This window comes from Scylla paramamosain, chromosome 39, assembly GCF_035594125.1.
Source record: "Scylla paramamosain isolate STU-SP2022 chromosome 39, ASM3559412v1, whole genome shotgun sequence".
In the NCBI taxonomy this organism is placed as follows: Eukaryota; Metazoa; Arthropoda; class Malacostraca; order Decapoda; family Portunidae; genus Scylla; species Scylla paramamosain.
In genome coordinates, this window is record NC_087189.1 from 2,292,748 (window position 1) to 2,311,313 (window position 18,566).

Genomic DNA, 18,566 nt, shown 5'->3' on the forward strand with positions numbered 1-18,566 from the left:
TTCCTCATTGTATATATATTTTTTTTAACTTTGGAATAAGATAAACATTTGTAATTTTTGAGTATAATGAGGTACAGTATTGCCACATCTGGCCAACACTGAAGGCCACATCACTTATAAAGACAGCATAAGAAGCACAACAGTGTTGATGTTCTCAACACCAAACACGTGAAAAAAATAAACAAGAAAAATTTGTGACTGGTCAACAGATACACAGAGCTTACATAGCAAGGTAGCAATCACAACATGAAGCAGTGTCTTTGATAAACGTCTGAAACATTCTGAGGATAATTCACTGGCCTTGCTGTCACCACAGAGGCTCCAGCACAACCCTCCCAAACACTGCCAGTGTAGCAGAGTTGTGGCATCAACTTCACCAATACAGATGGACTAGATTAAATGTAATATTTTATGGAAATATATTTGAGCTAATTAAATAACATTATCATATAAAACTATGATAAATCTTGCACATATTTACATACAATTTCAGTCCTTATATTACTAACCACAGCACTGCAACTTCCCTCTGGTACAAAATCCAACCCCTACATTCCCCCTTCAGCAATAAGACACATCTCATTCTTGTGACGCTTCCCCTACGAAGCAGAGGCGCCCTTCTCCGCCATGAGCTGCCTCCTATTGCGGAAGAACTTCTTGGCATACTCATAGGTGGAGATCATTATGGCGCAGGCAGGCATGACCTTAGCCAGGCGGGGCACAAGACCGGAGAACAGGCCACGCACTCCCTGCTGCTGGTAGATGTACTCCAGCATCCCCCATGTTGATCTGGAACTCCTAGCACGTTCTACTTCTGGAGGGGAAGAATAAAACACTTATCACTAAATTGTTCCCTATTATACAGGACCTGCTATGCTAAAATACTGCTTCCTATTCTTTCTACCTAATCCACACTCGTCAATTTGTCTTCACTTTTATCCAATTACAGATTGAACTTGCTATATCTAAAACACACCACAATTCTATCCACCTGATACATTCACATTCCTTTTCTGTCCACATCTTCACTCTAATCATTCTGCCTTCACTCCTTCATATCCTATTACAGATTAAAATTACAATGTCTAACACACTCAAGCCCTATACAGTCTAATACATGCTTATATTTCTTTTACTATAATCTACACTTAACTGAATGTGTCATCACTCTTTACTCCATCACTTGTGATCTTTTAAGCCTTTTCCTTCAACCACTACAACCACAGTAACAGAAACGCAACCACAAAACCACCACACACCCAAGACAACTCCCAATACCATTACCACCACAACAGCAGTACCACCACCAGTGTCCGACAAACAGTAACCACCATGCACCGCCACATACCACACATTATGACTCTAACCTGAAAACATCTCCTCACCAATTTCAATCTGTCTGTGCGTCTTGATCACATCTAGAGGGAGAGTGAGGGTGCCAGCAATCTGGGGAAACCAAAATAGAGTAAAATTTATAATATATGCAAAAGCTGGAAAAATCAAGGAATAATCAGTACGGAATTACGAAAGGAAATAATGTACTGAAGTGAAATATGAGCAGATAGATGGACAGGTGAGGTGAATAAAGGTATGTGTGCTCACCCCGCCAGACACGGCACCAGCAACAAGAGTGAACTGGAAGGACGGACACTGCTGGTTCATGAGGATTTTCTGCTTCTCATAACTTAGCCAGTACAACACTGCAAACAGGAATTACATGGGATAAGTTTTTTCTCCCCAGCACAGCACTGTATGACCTGTGACACCTTGAATACATAAATCAATCAATCTCTCCCTGAAAAAAAACAACAAAAAATCATAAAACCAACTACTTTATCCACTAATCTGTCTTTTTTGGGTAAGTACTTGGAAAATATGGTTTACTTCTGGTAAGAAGGTTAAATGGAGTAATTTTTTGTAAGTAAAGCAGAGGTCTACACTTAATTACTCTGAGAATGAGAGAAAAAATGTTAGATCAAGGATGGTACTCATACAGTTCTCTGACACTTAAATATAGAAGGAACTTAAAACTACATGGATATGCAATAAACTTAACCTTATCAGTATCTGTAAAAATATGAAGCAGGTTACAATACCTGAGAAGGGGACATCTCTGAGGACAGTGGGGACCCACCCACGCCAAAGACTGCGCACACCTGAGCTGCTCACCTGATTCCTTAACACTACTGCCAATTCTGTAAGGGAGGAGTGTGACTGTGTGTTGCTAAATACCAACTGTATATCTTGACACACTAAAAGCAAAAACTGTCATTCATCAAGAGGTCTCAACAATCACTGCAGTTACAGAACACAAACTTGTGAATATCATATGTTTATAGCACTGCACCACTACCTCCAGCACTCACCTCTGTAAGTCATCTGAGCCGCCTGCATCTTAGTCCGCACCAGTTCAAAGGGAGATACCACCGTCACCGACCACACCCTGGCCAGGCCGCCCGCCATGCCACCAATGAGGGAGGATGGCTCAGAGCCCTCCGGCAGCATGACACGATGAAAGAGGGAACGCAGCTGCTCATAGGTTGTGAAATAGATGACAGTGTTGGGCACAGCCACCACCAGTGTCGGGGAGAGGCCCGACCATAGGGACTGAACGCCTTCTTGCTGGGAAATCTTTACAAATGCATCCTGGAAATTATTTGAGGTTTGATCAGTATCGTGTCTCAGCATCTTATCTCAGTTGTTTTTAACAGCCTGTGGTTTTGAGTGCATGGGGTTTTCAGGAGTGTTTTTATAATTCTGATGATAATTTAACAAGGATTCTGCAAATTCACAGAGGAAGACACTCAGAAGAACTTAACTAATCACATGTCCTTTGAAATAGCCCTGCTCATTTAGAATACAAGCCTTCATATGACACTGGAATAAAAAATCTAAGTAAGCTTTGTGTAAATGCATCTTAAGAATGTGATGAAAATATAACATGCATTAATTCAGAAAACAATTTCATACCTAACCTAACAAATAAGAATAAGATGAAAAAATAAACCATTTTAATCCTGAATACAATTTTACATCATGCCAAGTCTTGCAAAGGAGACAACAGTAGTGTTCCCCAAGTATTTACCAGTGTTCCGTTGAGTTGCACTGGCACGGGGCGATTGTACCACGGCCCTTCATGTGTGTGGGTGCAGAGCGTCTCGGCACACTTGCAGATGTGGTCCATCAGACCGTTGCAGTATAGAAAACATTTCTGGGCTAGCTCGGCTCTCTGCTGGGCTTGTAGGCGAACCTTAACGACGTCAAAGGGAGTCACTGGAAGAAAACGCAGTAATGGATAAAAAAAAAAAAAAAAAAACACTAATAAATCTTCATTAAACTGCATCTTTCTTGTTGATGGAATGGAACACATTTTCTGATATATATTAAGTTGCTCTGGAAAAAAATCTTGCTTTTATTTCTTTCATGACAGGATGGAAAACCTTTCCTTAGACAGCCACGTACTCACTCCTGACTTGCATGCACTGTCTCTGAGTTGCTATGTAACAATTCCTCAAATGCTACGTACTGAACACCTAACGGGAAATGACTGAGAGTGAGGAAAGGGAGTCATGCAAACACTGAGATGAGGAAAAACATTAAACAAAAAAATTGAACTAAGATGGGAAAAGGCGAACACCGAGAGAGAGAGAGAGAGAGAGAGAGAGAGAGAGAGAGAGAGAGAGAGAGAGAGAGAGAGAGAGAGAGAGAGAAACACATCAGACACGAAAAAAATAAATATAAAACCAAAAACCAAAGCTCCCAACAAACACCACCAATAAAACCATAAAAATAAATATCAAACGGGGCATGACAACGCACTGCTAATACACAGACACACTCACACAAAGTAATACTGACATAAGCGTTTTAATGCGATGGCTGGGTTAAGTTAGGTTTAGATTCATTACATAATTTCACTGCCGACCCCTTCATAGCGTTGATCATGACCTGAAAAACTACATCTGAACTGCTCGGAAATAATAAATGCCTGTAACTCAATGCACAGCTGTTACTCCCATAATCCCGGCAAAAAAAAAATAAAAAAGGTGCCATGTCACAATTACACGCAAGCAAAACCCTTTCCCTCTCTTCACCCCATAGCAACAGACGTCCCTTTTAACCCTATACTCACTGAATACCGAAGTTATTATCGCTCCAGAACAGGAGGACACCATCTGCTGCACTGGCTGGACCTCCGTCATGGCTGTGGCTCGCTGTGTCCTCCTCCTGCACGTCCTTCTCAAGCTTCAAGGGGAGAGAGTTACCATTTCCTCTCCGCGTGTTTCCCTTCCTTTTACGCAATGTCTTGTCTGTTTACATCTGTCCAGACCGAGACCGACGTGCCGGCTGGGGGTGGTGGTGGTATCGTACGCTGCGGCTTTGTTCTTGTACTTGTGAGGGTTCTAATAGCAACCAAAAAACGCATAAAATATATAGATAAGTAAATAAGAAATAATGTTAGTATATTAGCTTGGTATATTTCATGGTCAATTTATTATCTGTATCGTACGCTATCTCCGTGTTGTTGTACTTGCGAGCGTTCAAATATGATGTTATTTTATAACAGAACAGTCAATAATCACAATAAATAAATCAATAAATAAGATAACACTACTATATCGTGTTATTTTAGGTAAGTTACTAGTTAATTTATTATTTGTATCGTACGGAAAGTCCATATTGTTGTACTCGTGATTGTTCCAATATACTGTTTTTAATACAAGAATAACCAGTAACTACAAAACCACTAGTGTACAGCATGCATGTTTACTGTACGCAAGTTAACAGTGAATCTATTACCGGTATCATTGGTAAGGTGAGGTTAAATAGTGTACATATTATTCGTGTCTATGTAGTTACTGGCTATTATTCTTATATAAATAATAGTATAAAAGTCTAGCATGTGAATGTTAATAAATAATCTAACATCGATATTGCACTCTGGGGTGAGGTACGTACTAGTTTTGAAGTTAAATCTTGTACTGCGTGTTTTCCCCGAATCCGGCAGCGTTTTTGTGTTCTTACTTGGTCTTTATGTAATTCAAACGATGGGTTAAGGAATGTGTTTAGTAACATCCTCGGTTCAAAAGTCTCTAGTTCCATGCAGTACTGCCTTACGATACAATATTTTAATAAGTTCCAGGAGGGTGCCCGGATTTTAAGGGGTTAGTTTCATATTACTAACTAGGTTTTCGTGTTTGCTATGTACACTAATGCACGGAAGGATGTAAAAAGTAAAGTAAAATCCCTCTCATCCGGCATTCGAGTATCCGGCAGCTTCAAGTATCCGGCACATTTTTCCCCGAGCCTTAAAATCAATAAAAAATCAATGTGTACTCATAAAATCGATTAAAATTCCCGCGCGAGGCATACTTTGTCCCCTCGCCACCAGAGCGCACTGCTTCGCGCCACCCGTGGCCCACTGCACTGTGTTTACTCAGTGACTCAGTCCCGCGTGTGCACTGTTTATCGCCTGACGCCTTCATCATGCCTAAAGTTGTAGAAAAGAGGAAGTGTGTTGTGCTTATACTTAAGCAGCTGATCAGATCAGCTGCTGATTAAGATCAGCTGATCTTTGTTATGGTAAGATGCGTGAGTGTAGGGTGGTGATTGTGGACATAATTTCACTTCTATTCAAGTATCCGGCAATATTCAAGTATCCGGCATGTCGGCGGTCCCGTTGATGCCGGATAAGAGGGATTTTACTGTATGTAGCTATCAAGATTTACCCTTAATAAAAAAAAAAAAAAAATAAGACCTAAACACCTTAACGAAAGTAATACCCAACCTTAGGTAACACAACATTATAAAAAGAAAGCTACGTTGTTCAGTAAGCTATTTATACCGTACAGTTCTCTTTCAGTCTCAACATCACGATCTAATCATCACGTATCTAATGTAGTGTATGCCTCGCTGCACATTGCCTGCCCCACTCCCCCTCTCAGCTTGATACTGGCTCCATGTATTATGTTGATTTATTTTATTATTAGTTTTATTTGTAAGCACATGCACTCACAGTGATAGCATGTCCTTCAGAGATAGAGAGAGAGAGAGAGAGAGAGCGCTTCCTTTTTCCTCACAATCTCAACGCCAGCATCTCCTCCCGCAGTCTTTCAGTAACTCATCAATTTCTGGTACCTTTTCTCTTCACAATCTTAATACTGCCTTTTTCTCCTCACAGTCTCAGCTTTTGCATCTTTTTCTCCTCACAGTCTTAATTCTTGCATCTTTTCTCCTCACAGTCTTAGTTCTTGCATCTTTTTTTTCCTCACAATCTTTGAACCAGCACCTCTTCTCACAATTTTTCAATAGCTCAAGTCATTGCCAAGTCTGATAAATACGTACATATATTTTATCTTCACAATCGTAAGCTTACTTTTCGATCTTCTGGTACTCGTTATTCTCATAATCTTAAGACTATCTCTTTCTCATCACAATCTCAAGAGAAGTACCATATTATCTCCCATCTCCTCCCCTTCTAACCTTCCTTTAATTTATCACCACCACCACCACCACCACTAGCCACTCAGTCAGTTAGCGATCTGTTAAGTCCTCGCCAGATCTTCCCAGCATGTCAAGGGTAGTGGTGATAGTGATGGCGGTGGTGATGGCGGTGCAGCTTTCACAAGCCACCAAGGAGAATAGTCTAATTGTGATTCTTGTGGACGGGTGAGTTGTATTTATTTTTATTTATCTATTTATTTATTTATTTTCTTTTATTAGAGGTATGGTAAGGATTTTATTTATTTATTTATTTTATTTATTTTTTTTTCTTATCTCTTTAAGTCCACAGTCTGACCAAAGGGAAAAAGATGACAAAAAAAAAAATAATGAAAAAATGAACAAAAGAACAAGCAATCCCAATAAAAGACAAGCTAGTGGAAGTTAACAGCGGTTTTCAGTGTGGTGTTCATGGTTCTAATGACAGTTTAACAAAGAAATGTTAATCTCTCAAAGGAACCATGAAGACACCAATAAAAAAAACCATGTCACCTCAACTAAGGCCTTTTAAAAGCAGTCCCAAAAGAGAGCTGGCAAAAGAAATGAACAAAAATACAAAAAGAAGTAATTTGAAACTCTCCTTCCTTTGTGTTCCTTTGTGGCGCTTTGTGTCACTTAAACCTATACCCTGAAACGCTCATAAGGCTGTTTTGAAAGGCCACAGAGATAATTAGTCTGGCTCTCATGTGTGTGTGTGTGTGTGTGTGTGTGTGTGTGTGTGTGTGTGTGTGTGTGTGTGTGTGTGTGTGTGTGTGTGTGTGTGTGTGATGTTGACTCTCACTGGGATCATGAAAACACTTGAAAATCTTGAAAATCCCCAAAGCTTGCACTACACATCGTCTTCCAAGCTACTCAAGACGCTTACTTATGCACAAGGAGTGTACAACAGGTCTTTCGTCCTCTAGCAATATCACATCGATATCACTACGCTCTCCTTTGCACTTTCACTTTTTCACTGATTGGTAATGCATGAAATTCACCTTACTTTCTAAGCATGACTCTTCACTCTCTTCTCTTTCTAAATGCTGACAGTCCAATTCCATTTCATCTGCCTTCACGGGTCAAAATTTCCCGATCTTTCACCAGTCTGCGTGTCTCCTCATTCTCTTCAAGTAATGAGTCTGATTCATTCTAATCCTCCTTCGTATGTGAGGTCATTTAAGTCTGTCACAATCTCAGTAGGTATGTTTCCTCATTCTCTTCTCTTTTAAAGTGCTGGTAGTCCCGTTTTTTTTAATTTTTCGTCATAAGTGAACTCGATTCTGTCATAATTTTAGCAAGTGTGTCTCATTATCTTCTCTCTTCAAGTGCTGGGTGTCCCATTTCTTTAAGTCTTTCGTCATTTAATTGTTACTATCTTGGTAAATATATTTCATTATCTTCTCTCTTTAAGTACTGACTGTTCAATTTCTCTTAATCTTCTACCACAATAATCATCTATCACTTTCACCATCTCAGCTACTACTCTCTCTATTCTTTCCAGCTCCCTCACATGTTTCCTTATATTCAGGGTCATGCAATTCCTCTATACTCCAAGTTTCCTCTAATTGCAGCTGTCTTCGCCTCCATCATGTCCCATATTCTGAGACACTTCTGGCCGCACATCCACTGCTTTCAGAAGACTTTAGTTCAAGTGACACGGGTTTTTAAGTGTGTTTTCGTGGTTCTTTTGACAGATTAACAACAGTTCTACATCATTAACAGGAAAAGCGCTCTTGAGAACACTGCTAGTCATCTCTGCGGCCTTTGAAAATCGTCGTGGTGAGAGAACAAAGCGTTTATGAATAGCCTTTATCTGAGAATTGGAACATCATTCTTATTTTCCCTAACCTTTACTTGGCTTTGTGCTCTAATAATGTCAAAGGTCAGTGATGATTAGTCGGGTTCTCATGCGTGTTTCTCTTAACAATTCTGCAGAATATTTGTTAAACTATCACTATAATCATAAAAAAAATCACCTTGAAAACCACCAATAACTTCCACAAGCTTGTATTCAAAATAGTCGGGATAAAATGTATGGAAGGACTTAAGACCTGTATTCAGTAACGCTCTGCTCTCTCACCATGACTATTTTCAAAGGCCACAGTGATGATTAGCCGGGTTGTCAAGTGTTTTTTTTTTTCATGTTAATGTAGAAATTTTGTTTATCTGCCACTAGAACTGTAAAAAAACATCCTTGGAAACCCGTGTAACTTCAACTAGAGCCTTTTGAATGTAGTGAAGATGCGGCGCGGAAGTGTTTCAGAATATAATCCTTAAACATTTTACATTAAGCACTATGGTATGTTTGTTTTGGTTAGGATGCGTGGTAACAGCAATCATCACAGATGCTATATTTTACTAATCATTCCCACCCAGCAAGCCTCCCCAGCAGCGATAAACAGACAAGGGTTGTGTAATAAGTGAGGGGCAGGGCAGGGCTTGGCAAAAGTTGGAATTCTTACTCTAAAACTAAATGCTATTAGGACTTCAGGGAGGAGGAGGAGGAGGAGGACGAGAAAAAGAAGAAGAAGAAGAAGAAGAAGAAGAAGAAGAAGAAGAAGAAGAAGAAGAAGAAGAAGAAGAAGAAGAAGAAGAAGGAGAAGGAGAAAAGAAAAAAGATTTTGATTGATTTAAAAATAAGGCGCCAACAACAACAACAACAACAACAACAACAACACAAGAAAAGCAAAATAAAATAAAAAAAAAGATAAATAAATAAAAATAAAATAAATAAATAAATCTTTGGTAGTAAATATAGTTGTTATCATTATTGTTTTCCCTCGTCAGGTTCATAATGGTGATGACAATGGTGATGATAATGATGCGTGGGTGTCTACAGGTTTCGGTGGGACTACACTGTGGTGCACGGCGCGGGGACACAGCTTCCAGGGTTCCAGCACTTCCAGACGGCAGGCACCAGGGCTGAGTACCTGCGTCCAGTTTATCCCTCACTTTCCTATCCAAACTGGCACACTATTGCTACTGGTAAGCCATTATTGTCACCTCTTGCTATTTTCTACCGCTATTTTCACGTTAACTACTCTCCTAATTGCTAACGACATGTCTCCTCTCCTCCCACGGCCTCGCTGTATAAGATTTTCTACTTTCTCTCACCCCTATTCTGTCCACCTCTCTAAAGTACAAGTTAGCCAGTCTTCTCAGTCATTCATCATTATTCTGTCCTCCTCTCTAATACAAGAGTTAACCAGTATTCTCAATCTTTCATCATTATTCTGTCCGTTTCTCTAATGCAAGAGTTAGCCAGGCTTCTCAATCCTTCATCACTATTCTGTCCACCTCTCTAATGCAAGAGTTAGTCAGACTTCTCAATCCTTCATCACTATTCTGTCCACCTCTCTAATGCAAGAGTTAGTCAGACTTCTCAGTCTTTCATCACTATTCTGTCCACCTCTCTAATGCAAGAGTTAGTCAGACTTCTCAATCTTCCATCCCATTTACTGGTACACTCTGGAACTCGCTGCCTTCTTCTGTATTTCCCCTTATTTATGACTCGAACTCTTTCAAGAGGGAGGGTTCAGGACTTCCCTAATTTTGGATATCCTTATAGGGACTAACAACTTCTGTAAGTCCTTTTTTTTTCTGCTGTCTTGTAATTCTTGGCCATGTCCCCTCTTGCGCAAATAAACTATCTTCATTTTCATCAATATCATTCTCATCAGGAGCCTCTCAGTCTTCACTTATCTCAATTAGTTTTCTCCTTCCACGCTATTTCAGCATAACTTTCCTTGTCATCTCCCCGTCCCGTCTCGACGTTGCATGTTTATTAGTTAATGGGATTTTCAAGAGGGGATGTCGGCAAACACTTTATCTTATCACTAAAAAAAAAAAACTATAAAAACATGACTAATCACCCTTGTGGTCTTTATAAATAGTCCATGTAAGAATTATTTACGTCTTACAAAGTTCAACAAGACTTCTGTATTATTAATAGAAAAAGAATAAATAAATAAAAAAACACTCATGAGAACTTGACTAATCATGTCTGTGGCCGTAGAGAAAAAGTACTTTGAGAAAATTAAGCGTTTGAAAATACTGTTCTTGCTATCTTCATACTTGTACTAGGAGTGACAGGGAAACAATCAAGGTAAACATATTCCTGGTGCAATATTTTAAAAACCTAGGTGCGGACGTTCATGTATATACGACATTCTACCGTTCTTAGCATGACATTCTAACCTTCTAAATGTGATACTGCAGGTACGATATTCTAACACTAAGAGTACGACATTCTAACCTTCTAAGTGTGATATTGCAGGTACGATATTCTAACACTAAGAGTACGACATTCTAACCTTCTAAGTGTGATATTGCAGGTACGATATTCTAACACTAAGAGTACGACATTCTAGCCTTCTAAGTGTGATATTGCAGGTACGATATTCCAGCTAAGTGCGACATTCCAGGTTTGTATCCAGAGCGCCATGGAATCATCGGGAACTTAATTTACGACCCCGAGAGAAACAAGACGTTTTATTTGATGGACACCAACTCCACGACTGACCCGACGTGGTGGGGGGACGCTGAGGCTATCTGGACCACTGCCACCAACCACGGCCTGCAAACCGCACTCTTCCAGTGGTCCAGGTGACGTAACGGGGATAATTAGTCTTCCTCTGCTGATTACATTGAGGACACTATCAAATGAAATGCTTTCACTATAAAGGCCTATATTGAAAAACGCTTTGCTCTGCCACCACGTCTATTTTCAAAGGATACTAAGATTATTAGTCAGGTTCTCAAGAGTGCTTAATAAACTAGATGAATAAACTGGTAAACAGGTAGACCGGTTAATCCATCTACCGGTAAAAGACTGGAATAATAATAAACAAACAATGAATACGCTAAGAAGAAAGAAAATACACATTCTATAAACAAATCAAGTGAAGAAACGAACAGGTAAGCAGGTGAAGCAATTAACCCATAACAGGTGTGACGTGCAGTGGCGAACAGAAAGCGACTTACCCCGGTACTGTGAGCGATTCGAGTATGACCCAACAGGGAGCACTCACAGGCTGCCCAAGAGACTGTCCCAGGCCGTGGATATGATAAAGGAGGAAGACTACAGGCTGGTCATGGTAAGATAAGACTCCGAAATGTTTGGAAGCACTTAGGACTGTATTAACGCTTTGCTCTCCCACCAGGACTATTTTTCAAGGTCACAGAGATGATCAGTCTGATTCTCACGAATGTTTTTTTTCTGTCCATAATGTAAAAATGTTGTTTATCTGTCGCTAGAACTGTAAAAATGACTTAAAACCCGTGTAGCTTCAACTAAAGCCTTTTGGAAGTAGTGGAGGTGCGGCGCGGAGGTGTTTCGGAATATATAGTCGAGAGAGAGAGAGAGAGAGAGAGAGAGAGAGAGAGAGAGAGAGAGAGAGAGAGAGAGAGAGAGAGAGAGAGAGAGAGAGAGAGAGAGAGAGAGAGAGAGAGAGAGAGAGATTGGACGAAATAGCACTCAGCTCACCTGCATTAATCAAGAAAAAGGTAAGAAAAAAAAAGAGATAAGAAAAGACATAACACTTACCTCACCTGCGTCAACCAGGGCTCTTCTCTCAGGTGTACGAGGGCAGCGTGGACACGAGGGGACACTACAAGGGCCCGCTATCCCCCGAGGTGGCTGCGGCAGTGAGGGACGTGGACCAGGCGCTGCAGCAACTGTGGCGCCGCCTGGAGGAAACAGGAATGGTGGACACAGTAAAGGATTTTGGTCACTTTCCTTTTGTTTCCTTTTCTAATTTTTTTTTAAAGATGGACTGTTTTTTATTTTAATACAATTTTCTCTTTCTTTATTTCTTTCTTTTTTTTATTTTTAGATATCCACAAATTTTTCTTTTTTTTAGGAAAGAGTTTAATTCTTTATAATGGATACAATAGAGAAATTGCTTTCTTCTCTTTTTCTCTTGCTTTTTTGTGTCTTTTTCTTTCCATATAAAGGAGTTTAGTTAAGGACACACACACACACACACACACACACACACACACACACACACACACACACACACACACACACACACAAAAAAAAAAAAAAAAAAAAAGAGAGAAAGTAAGGCAGCTCTGTAATCTAACACCAATCCCTCTTATGTTACGGACTTAAGTGCAGATAAGCTACGGAGAAAACATCAAGCTAATCCCCGTATTTAGAAACGTTTTGCTCTCTCACCACGACTATTTTCAAGGGCTACAGAGATGATCAGCCGGGTTCTCAAGAGCGTTTCTCCTATTAATAACATAGAAATCTTGTTAATCTGCCTCTAGAACCATAAAAACACCCTTAAAAACCCGTGTACCTTCGACTAGAGCCTTTTGAAAATAGTGGAGATGGAGCAAGATCTAAATGTTTATCCTGCACGTCTATCTAAACCTCCCATACACTTGTCCACCTCCTCTTTGCACCGCAGACTAATGTGGTGGTAGTGAGTGACCATGGCATGACGCAGGTGAACGACGGCAGCCTGCAAGAGGTGGAGGTGGGCCAATGTCTGCAGGAGAGCGAGGTGCAGGTGGTAGTGAATGAAGGCAGCTACCTCACCCTTCGCCCCGCACCTGACCGAGGCGAGCAGGTGGGTCGTGTGATTGTGCTTGGCGTGAGTGAATAAGTGAGAGACTGAGTTTTGGGTTGCCCAGATAGTTATTTAGTTAGAGATACAAAGACATACACAGACAGATAGACAGATAGATAGACAGATAGATAGATAGAGAGATAGGTAGGTAGGCAGGTAGATAGATAGATAAATAAATAGATAGACAGATGGAGAGATAGATAGTTAGCCAGTTAGTTAATTAGTTACTTCGACAGATAGACAGACAGGCAGATAGATAGATAGATTGATTGACTGACAGATTGGTTAGTTAGTTTTAGTCAATTTGTTAGTTTAAACATATAATACACAGATAGATATAGTTAGTAAGATTATCTGTTTGTAAGTTAAATGATAGAAATGGAGAAATATTTTTCTAGTATAGAAATACCCGTGAATTTCCCACATTTTTTTTTTCTCCGAGATGATGGCGAACATGATCTAATGGCTTACATGAATGGCAATTTGGTTGAGAGATTAGTCAGTGAAATACCGCCTGAAGTATTCTACGTGCGGAGCGATGATGAGTGATGAATGGATTTACAATCGATACAAACTATTAGGTTAACTTTTTTTTTTTATATAAGTATTGAAAAGGTTTGTTCATTTTTTTTTCTTCTCTTTTTTTTCTGGTTAGGTTAACTAGTTTGAAATATATTATCTTATTGTACTAACAAGGTATTTTTTTTATTTTAATTATATTTACTAATTAATTTGTTTATTTATTTTTTCTATCAATTTATTCATTTTACTATAATTTACCTATTGACTAAAAGATTGGTTGATTAATCTTATTATTATTACTTCATTTATATGTTTATCTATTTACCTATTTATTTATTCATTTTACGGGGACAGGTCGTGGAGAGCCTGAATTCCTGCCCGGAGTTGAAGCACAAAGTCAAGGCGTTCCTGAAGGAAAGCGTCCCGCCTCGTTACCACTACAGGGCCCACAGACTCATACCGGAGGTGGTGGCGATCGCGGAGAAAGGTGTGTGTGTGTGTGTGTGTGTGTGTGTGTCGGGGGAAATGGCTTTGAAATGAAGCTAAATTAGTGTGATAGAATAAAAAGAATAGGAAATGGAAGAGGAATAACTAGAGAAGATTTGTGCAGAAGAAGAGAGAGATGAAGAAATAAACAAAGAAACAAAGAAATAGATAAAGGAGAACAACAACAACAACAACTCTAGCTAAGAGATCACGCGCATCCCTTCCCAAACACAACAACAAGGCCACGTGTGCAAATCTCGATCATCACCTGACCCAAATAAGCAAAAGACTACAATATTATCTGAGAAGCGTTACCGAAGCAGTGTTCCATGCAAGGCTATTTCTATACTCGTCTACAAACACTCTTGAGGTCAAAGATGTGCGGGAAATGTGAATGTTTCTAGAATGTTTTGTTCACTTGAGCGTCCGGAAGCGCGGAAAACATTTTGTAGGGAAGCAGGTTCAAATAAAAACAATGTGTATTGTCTTTATAACTATACTCGTATGTTGATTTGTTGTGGTTTGCCTTCAATACTTTTAATATCAATGTTCTTTTTTTCCCCCAGGGTATACAATGAATGTTAATAAACTGGCGCCAAGTATTAAAGTTCTGACGACTGACGCATCATCGTACTTTGGCAACCACGGTTTTGACGACACACACGGGCAGCATCCGGACATGAGGGGAGTGTTGTACGCGGCAGGGCCAGGTAAGCAGCTCTGTGTAGCCCAGCCTACTTGAAGAAACAGTTGTACCTTAACCTCTCTGCAGGGGATCACAGGGCATTCTAAATAACAGTAACATTTAGTTCCTACTGTAGGTTCTTTGGTTTCGTTACACTATATTACTTATCATTCGAGAACTTAACTATAATATGAAGGAAGGTGTAATGTAACTTTCTAAAACAAATATCTACTAATAATCTAATGACAGTCTTAATTTAAATATATGACTTTTGGTTGTATAATGTAAAGAAACATACAGAAGTATTTATTTCCGTGGCATAATGAATTAAACGCGTCTGGCTTCAGATTATGTAAGGAGATAAATAAATGAATAATTAAACGTTATTCAATAAAATAAACTTATCGAAAATGTGTTTTCCAAGTCACCCCCCCCCCCCTCTCTCTCTCTCTCAGCCTTCGCCAGGAGCAGGAAAGCAGGGCCTGTGGAACAAGTGGACGTGTATGGGTTACTCTGCCACACGCTCCTGCTGCCTTGCCACGCCAACAACGGCACGCCCGCACACATCGCGCCTTTCTTCGCCACGCCTCCACCCAACACCGACGGCTGGAGTAGCAAGGGGGTTTCCGTCAGCATTTTCACCACCGCTGCAGCTATTCTCGTCTTCTTCTTCTTCTTCTTCTGTGTCAGGCTTTCTAAATTATCTCACTAATTTGTGCATTACTGATCGAAACAGTAGTAGCAGTCTGATGAACGACTTAAGGACAGGAACAAAAGAACATGAAACCTTTTTTGTGATTCTATTCTTACAATGAGACACCCGTATTCATAAATGCTTTGCTTTCTCACCACGGCTATTTTCCAAAGCCACAGAGGTGATTAGCTGGGTTCTCGACAGTGTTTTCCCTGTTAGTAATGTAGAAACCTTCTTAATCTGTCACTAGAACCGTAAAAACATCCTTAGAAACCCGTGTCATTTCAATTAGAGTCTTTTGAAAGTAGTGGAGGTGAGGCGCAGATGTTTTTCATGTATTAATGTGTGATTTTTTGCCTTCTGTTATCCTAGTGGCAAATATCAGCCTGACAAATAGACAGACTGATAGACAAACAAAGACAGGTAAATATGGTTACGCTAAAAAAAATGTGAAGAAAAAACATTATATATGATACAGTTATAAATCTTTGTTACCTCGTGTGTGTGTGTGTGTGTGTGTGTGTGTGTGTGTGTGTCGGGGCGGCGTCGGGCAGTCAGTCAGCTGTTGTACAAAGAAAAAATCGATATAGGTTGTAGCGTCCACCCAAGATAGGCCTACACGTGTTTCTTCTTCCTGTCTCATATCCTAAGCCTCCAAAATACTCTTCCTATATGAGTATATTTGTTTTTTTTCCTCCCTCCCTGTTTTTCTTCCTCACATCTTACTTATCTACTCAAAAAAATATTATTCTTCCTATTCTCTCGTATCTTCTTCCTCCATTGTCTTTCTGTCTTCCCCTTTCAAAGACCTCCATTCTCCCTATTCGTTTCTTCCAGTCTTGCCTTTTTCCTGTTTTCTTAATTCATTTTCCTCTCCTCTTCCCATCTTCATATCCTGTCTTCCTATTCCCTGCCGTCGAAATTATCTTATTTTATCTTCTATCTTTACCATTTTTCTTATTTCTTATCTACACTATATATATCCCCCTATCTCATTCCCGGGCTTCCAAAAACGTTATTAAAACACTACAAGATTCCCATCAAAGAAATTACTGAAAAGCTAATAAACTTTCAGAATGTCACGTGTTTAATTCATTCATCCCCCAGCCTCCACCTGCGACTACAAGCCATGCTAATGAAGTAAATCACTTATGAATACTAAATATCTTTTCATTGCGATACGAAACAATTAGCAATACCAGAAATAATGCATGAAATCTTTAAAAGCGTTCTTGTACTGATTGTTGATAATAGTGGAGCGTTTGGGTTCCTCTGTAAGTATTAAATTGTAATAGGCTACCGAGGTATATTACTTAGAATTATTAGTCTTACTGTTATAACTGATTATTTTGTCCGTTTAGCCCATGTTTAATCAAGATTTTTTACGTTTCCCTGTTCTTTGTTTAGGTTAGCTGTGCTGTGAAAGGTTGTGTTCTGTTCCTGCAGTTTGTGAAATGATCTGTGTTATGCGGGTCCCTGCTGGAGTGCGGCCGTCTTGTGAGCCTATAATTATTCAGTATGCTTGCCAATGAGTGATTCCTGTGTGTGATTTACGGCTCTTGTGTAGTACATTGTTATCTTACTTTTGTTGTATTGGATCACATTCAAATTAATAAACTGTTAATCATTGCTTGATGCAGGCCTGTTGTTGCTTAGGGAACTCAGTGGATGAATGTTGGCAGGTTTAATCAGTAAAAGATCCGACACTTTTTTTCCTTTACACTCAAGTAACACCGCAACAGTAACAACATATTCTAAACTCACAAAGTGCGTAATATTAGCATAGTTTACTTAGTTTACTTGTCCCAGTATATCCACAGGTGTAAAAAAATAAATAAATAATAAATAAATAAATAAAAATAAATAGCACCACTTATTTATGGCATTTCACAAGTAATTTATAAGCTCCGAGTTATTTATATGACTTTCAAATTACTTTAAAATATTTAAATGTAGCTTCCGGATTGATGTGCGGTTCATTGCAGCCACGGCGAGTGATTGATGATCCACTTAGTGACTGCTTGCATCTGGAAATTAATTATTCTAACCATTTCGGCTTAACAACGAACTCTGATAATCTATACTCAAGTACTAAGACGACTTGCCAAATGAAAACTTACGCCTGTGTATTTAAATTAATAATCAATACATAGGGTCATAAGACAAAGGCGATAATTTGAGAAGAAAATGAATAATTATTAATATGAATTCGGCTTCACTTTCGGACATTTGAAAGTAGAATATGCGTTATACATTACAATTCCTTATTTGATCCATGGAATACTGATGAATAAATAGTAAAAAAATTATCTGACAAAAAGACGCACCAAAAAGTCCATAAGAAAAGGGAGGTACAAATTTTCATATAATTTCGGCTTTCACTTTCCTACATCATTAAAAGTCCTAACACAAATGCGTCACACTCAACACTTTCCCATGCGACCCTTGGGAAAAATAACACGCAAATATTGGCAAAGAAAGGAGAGATAAAAGAGGAATAATGAAAGAAAACAAAAATAAGGGTGTTTGTTTACCAAGTTGGTGGTGGTGGTGGTGGCGGAGCGTGACACTTCCTCGACTATTTTTGCAATTTTAAGGTGGTTTTAGGCCGTCTCCCACTATTTTAAGGACTCGTGAAGGTGCAGAGGATGACTTGACTCTTATCCCAGCGGCTAATTCCCGTTTTTGACCAGAGAAAATGGAGGAAAATAGGAAAAATGAAGGACGCCATAGTGGCCGTCTCGATTTTGTTTTCCTCCACAAGTCTTCTGGGAGAAATTTATCCATTTTTCACTTTTCTCGCCCCCCTCTCTTGTCTCCTTGTTATTCCCACGCCCACGCCCACTTTTTCGCCTCCTTGGACTCGAATTTCCGTGTTTTGTGCGCAAATTCGTCCAAAATCAGTGCAGTTGATAATAGAAGGACGATTTTTTTGTGAAATTTCTCAAATTGTGAGGGAAATTTATCGTTCCTCGTCTCGTTTCTTTGTTAGTTTCACCTCCGTGTTCAGCCTTTAATCTCCGAACGCACAAATTTATAACGTTTTGTCCGTATATTTGTTCAGAATCAATGTAGTACTTAGTGAACGTGATTTTTCTTGGGAACTAGGAAATTT

General features: G+C 39.4%; 3 protein-coding genes across 5 annotated transcripts in view; 2 read left to right on the plus strand and 1 right to left on the minus strand.

Annotated features, from left to right (window-relative positions):
* On the minus strand, positions 1-18,127 carry LOC135092035 (probable mitochondrial glutathione transporter SLC25A40). 2 transcript variants are annotated; one of them, XM_063990181.1, is made up of 9 exons: positions 17,986-18,127; positions 12,029-12,171; positions 4,133-4,403; positions 3,086-3,273; positions 2,367-2,646; positions 2,097-2,195; positions 1,603-1,700; positions 1,368-1,446; positions 1-814 (listed from the first exon to the last, which is right to left on the minus strand). In XM_063990181.1, the coding sequence occupies exons 3-9, from the start codon at positions 4,200-4,202 to the stop codon at positions 600-602; spliced, it is 1,029 nt and encodes a 342-aa protein (XP_063846251.1). In that variant the 5' UTR covers positions 4,203-4,403; positions 12,029-12,171; positions 17,986-18,127; the 3' UTR covers positions 1-599. The 2 variants fall into 2 exon arrangements, with proteins under 2 accessions (XP_063846251.1, XP_063846252.1); XM_063990182.1 differs by lacking the exon at positions 17,986-18,127 and having other exon boundaries at positions 1,386-1,446.
* On the plus strand, positions 6,508-16,533 carry LOC135092032 (glycerophosphocholine cholinephosphodiesterase ENPP6-like). Its single transcript, XM_063990179.1, has 9 exons — positions 6,508-6,669; positions 9,323-9,468; positions 10,908-11,088; positions 11,432-11,579; positions 12,061-12,198; positions 12,903-13,064; positions 13,941-14,073; positions 14,639-14,782; positions 15,213-16,533. Exons 1-9 carry the CDS (start codon positions 6,572-6,574, stop codon positions 15,467-15,469), a joined length of 1,407 nt encoding a protein of 468 aa, XP_063846249.1. The 5' UTR covers positions 6,508-6,571; the 3' UTR covers positions 15,470-16,533.
* Positions 17,894-18,566, plus strand: part of LOC135092031 (RNA-binding protein lark-like) — an 8,438-nt gene continuing 7,765 nt past the window's right edge. For both annotated transcript variants that reach the window (XM_063990177.1, XM_063990178.1), the window contains exon 1: positions 17,894-18,048. The gene's annotated coding sequence lies outside the window, so the exon portion shown is untranslated. The remainder of the gene's footprint in view (positions 18,049-18,566) is intronic.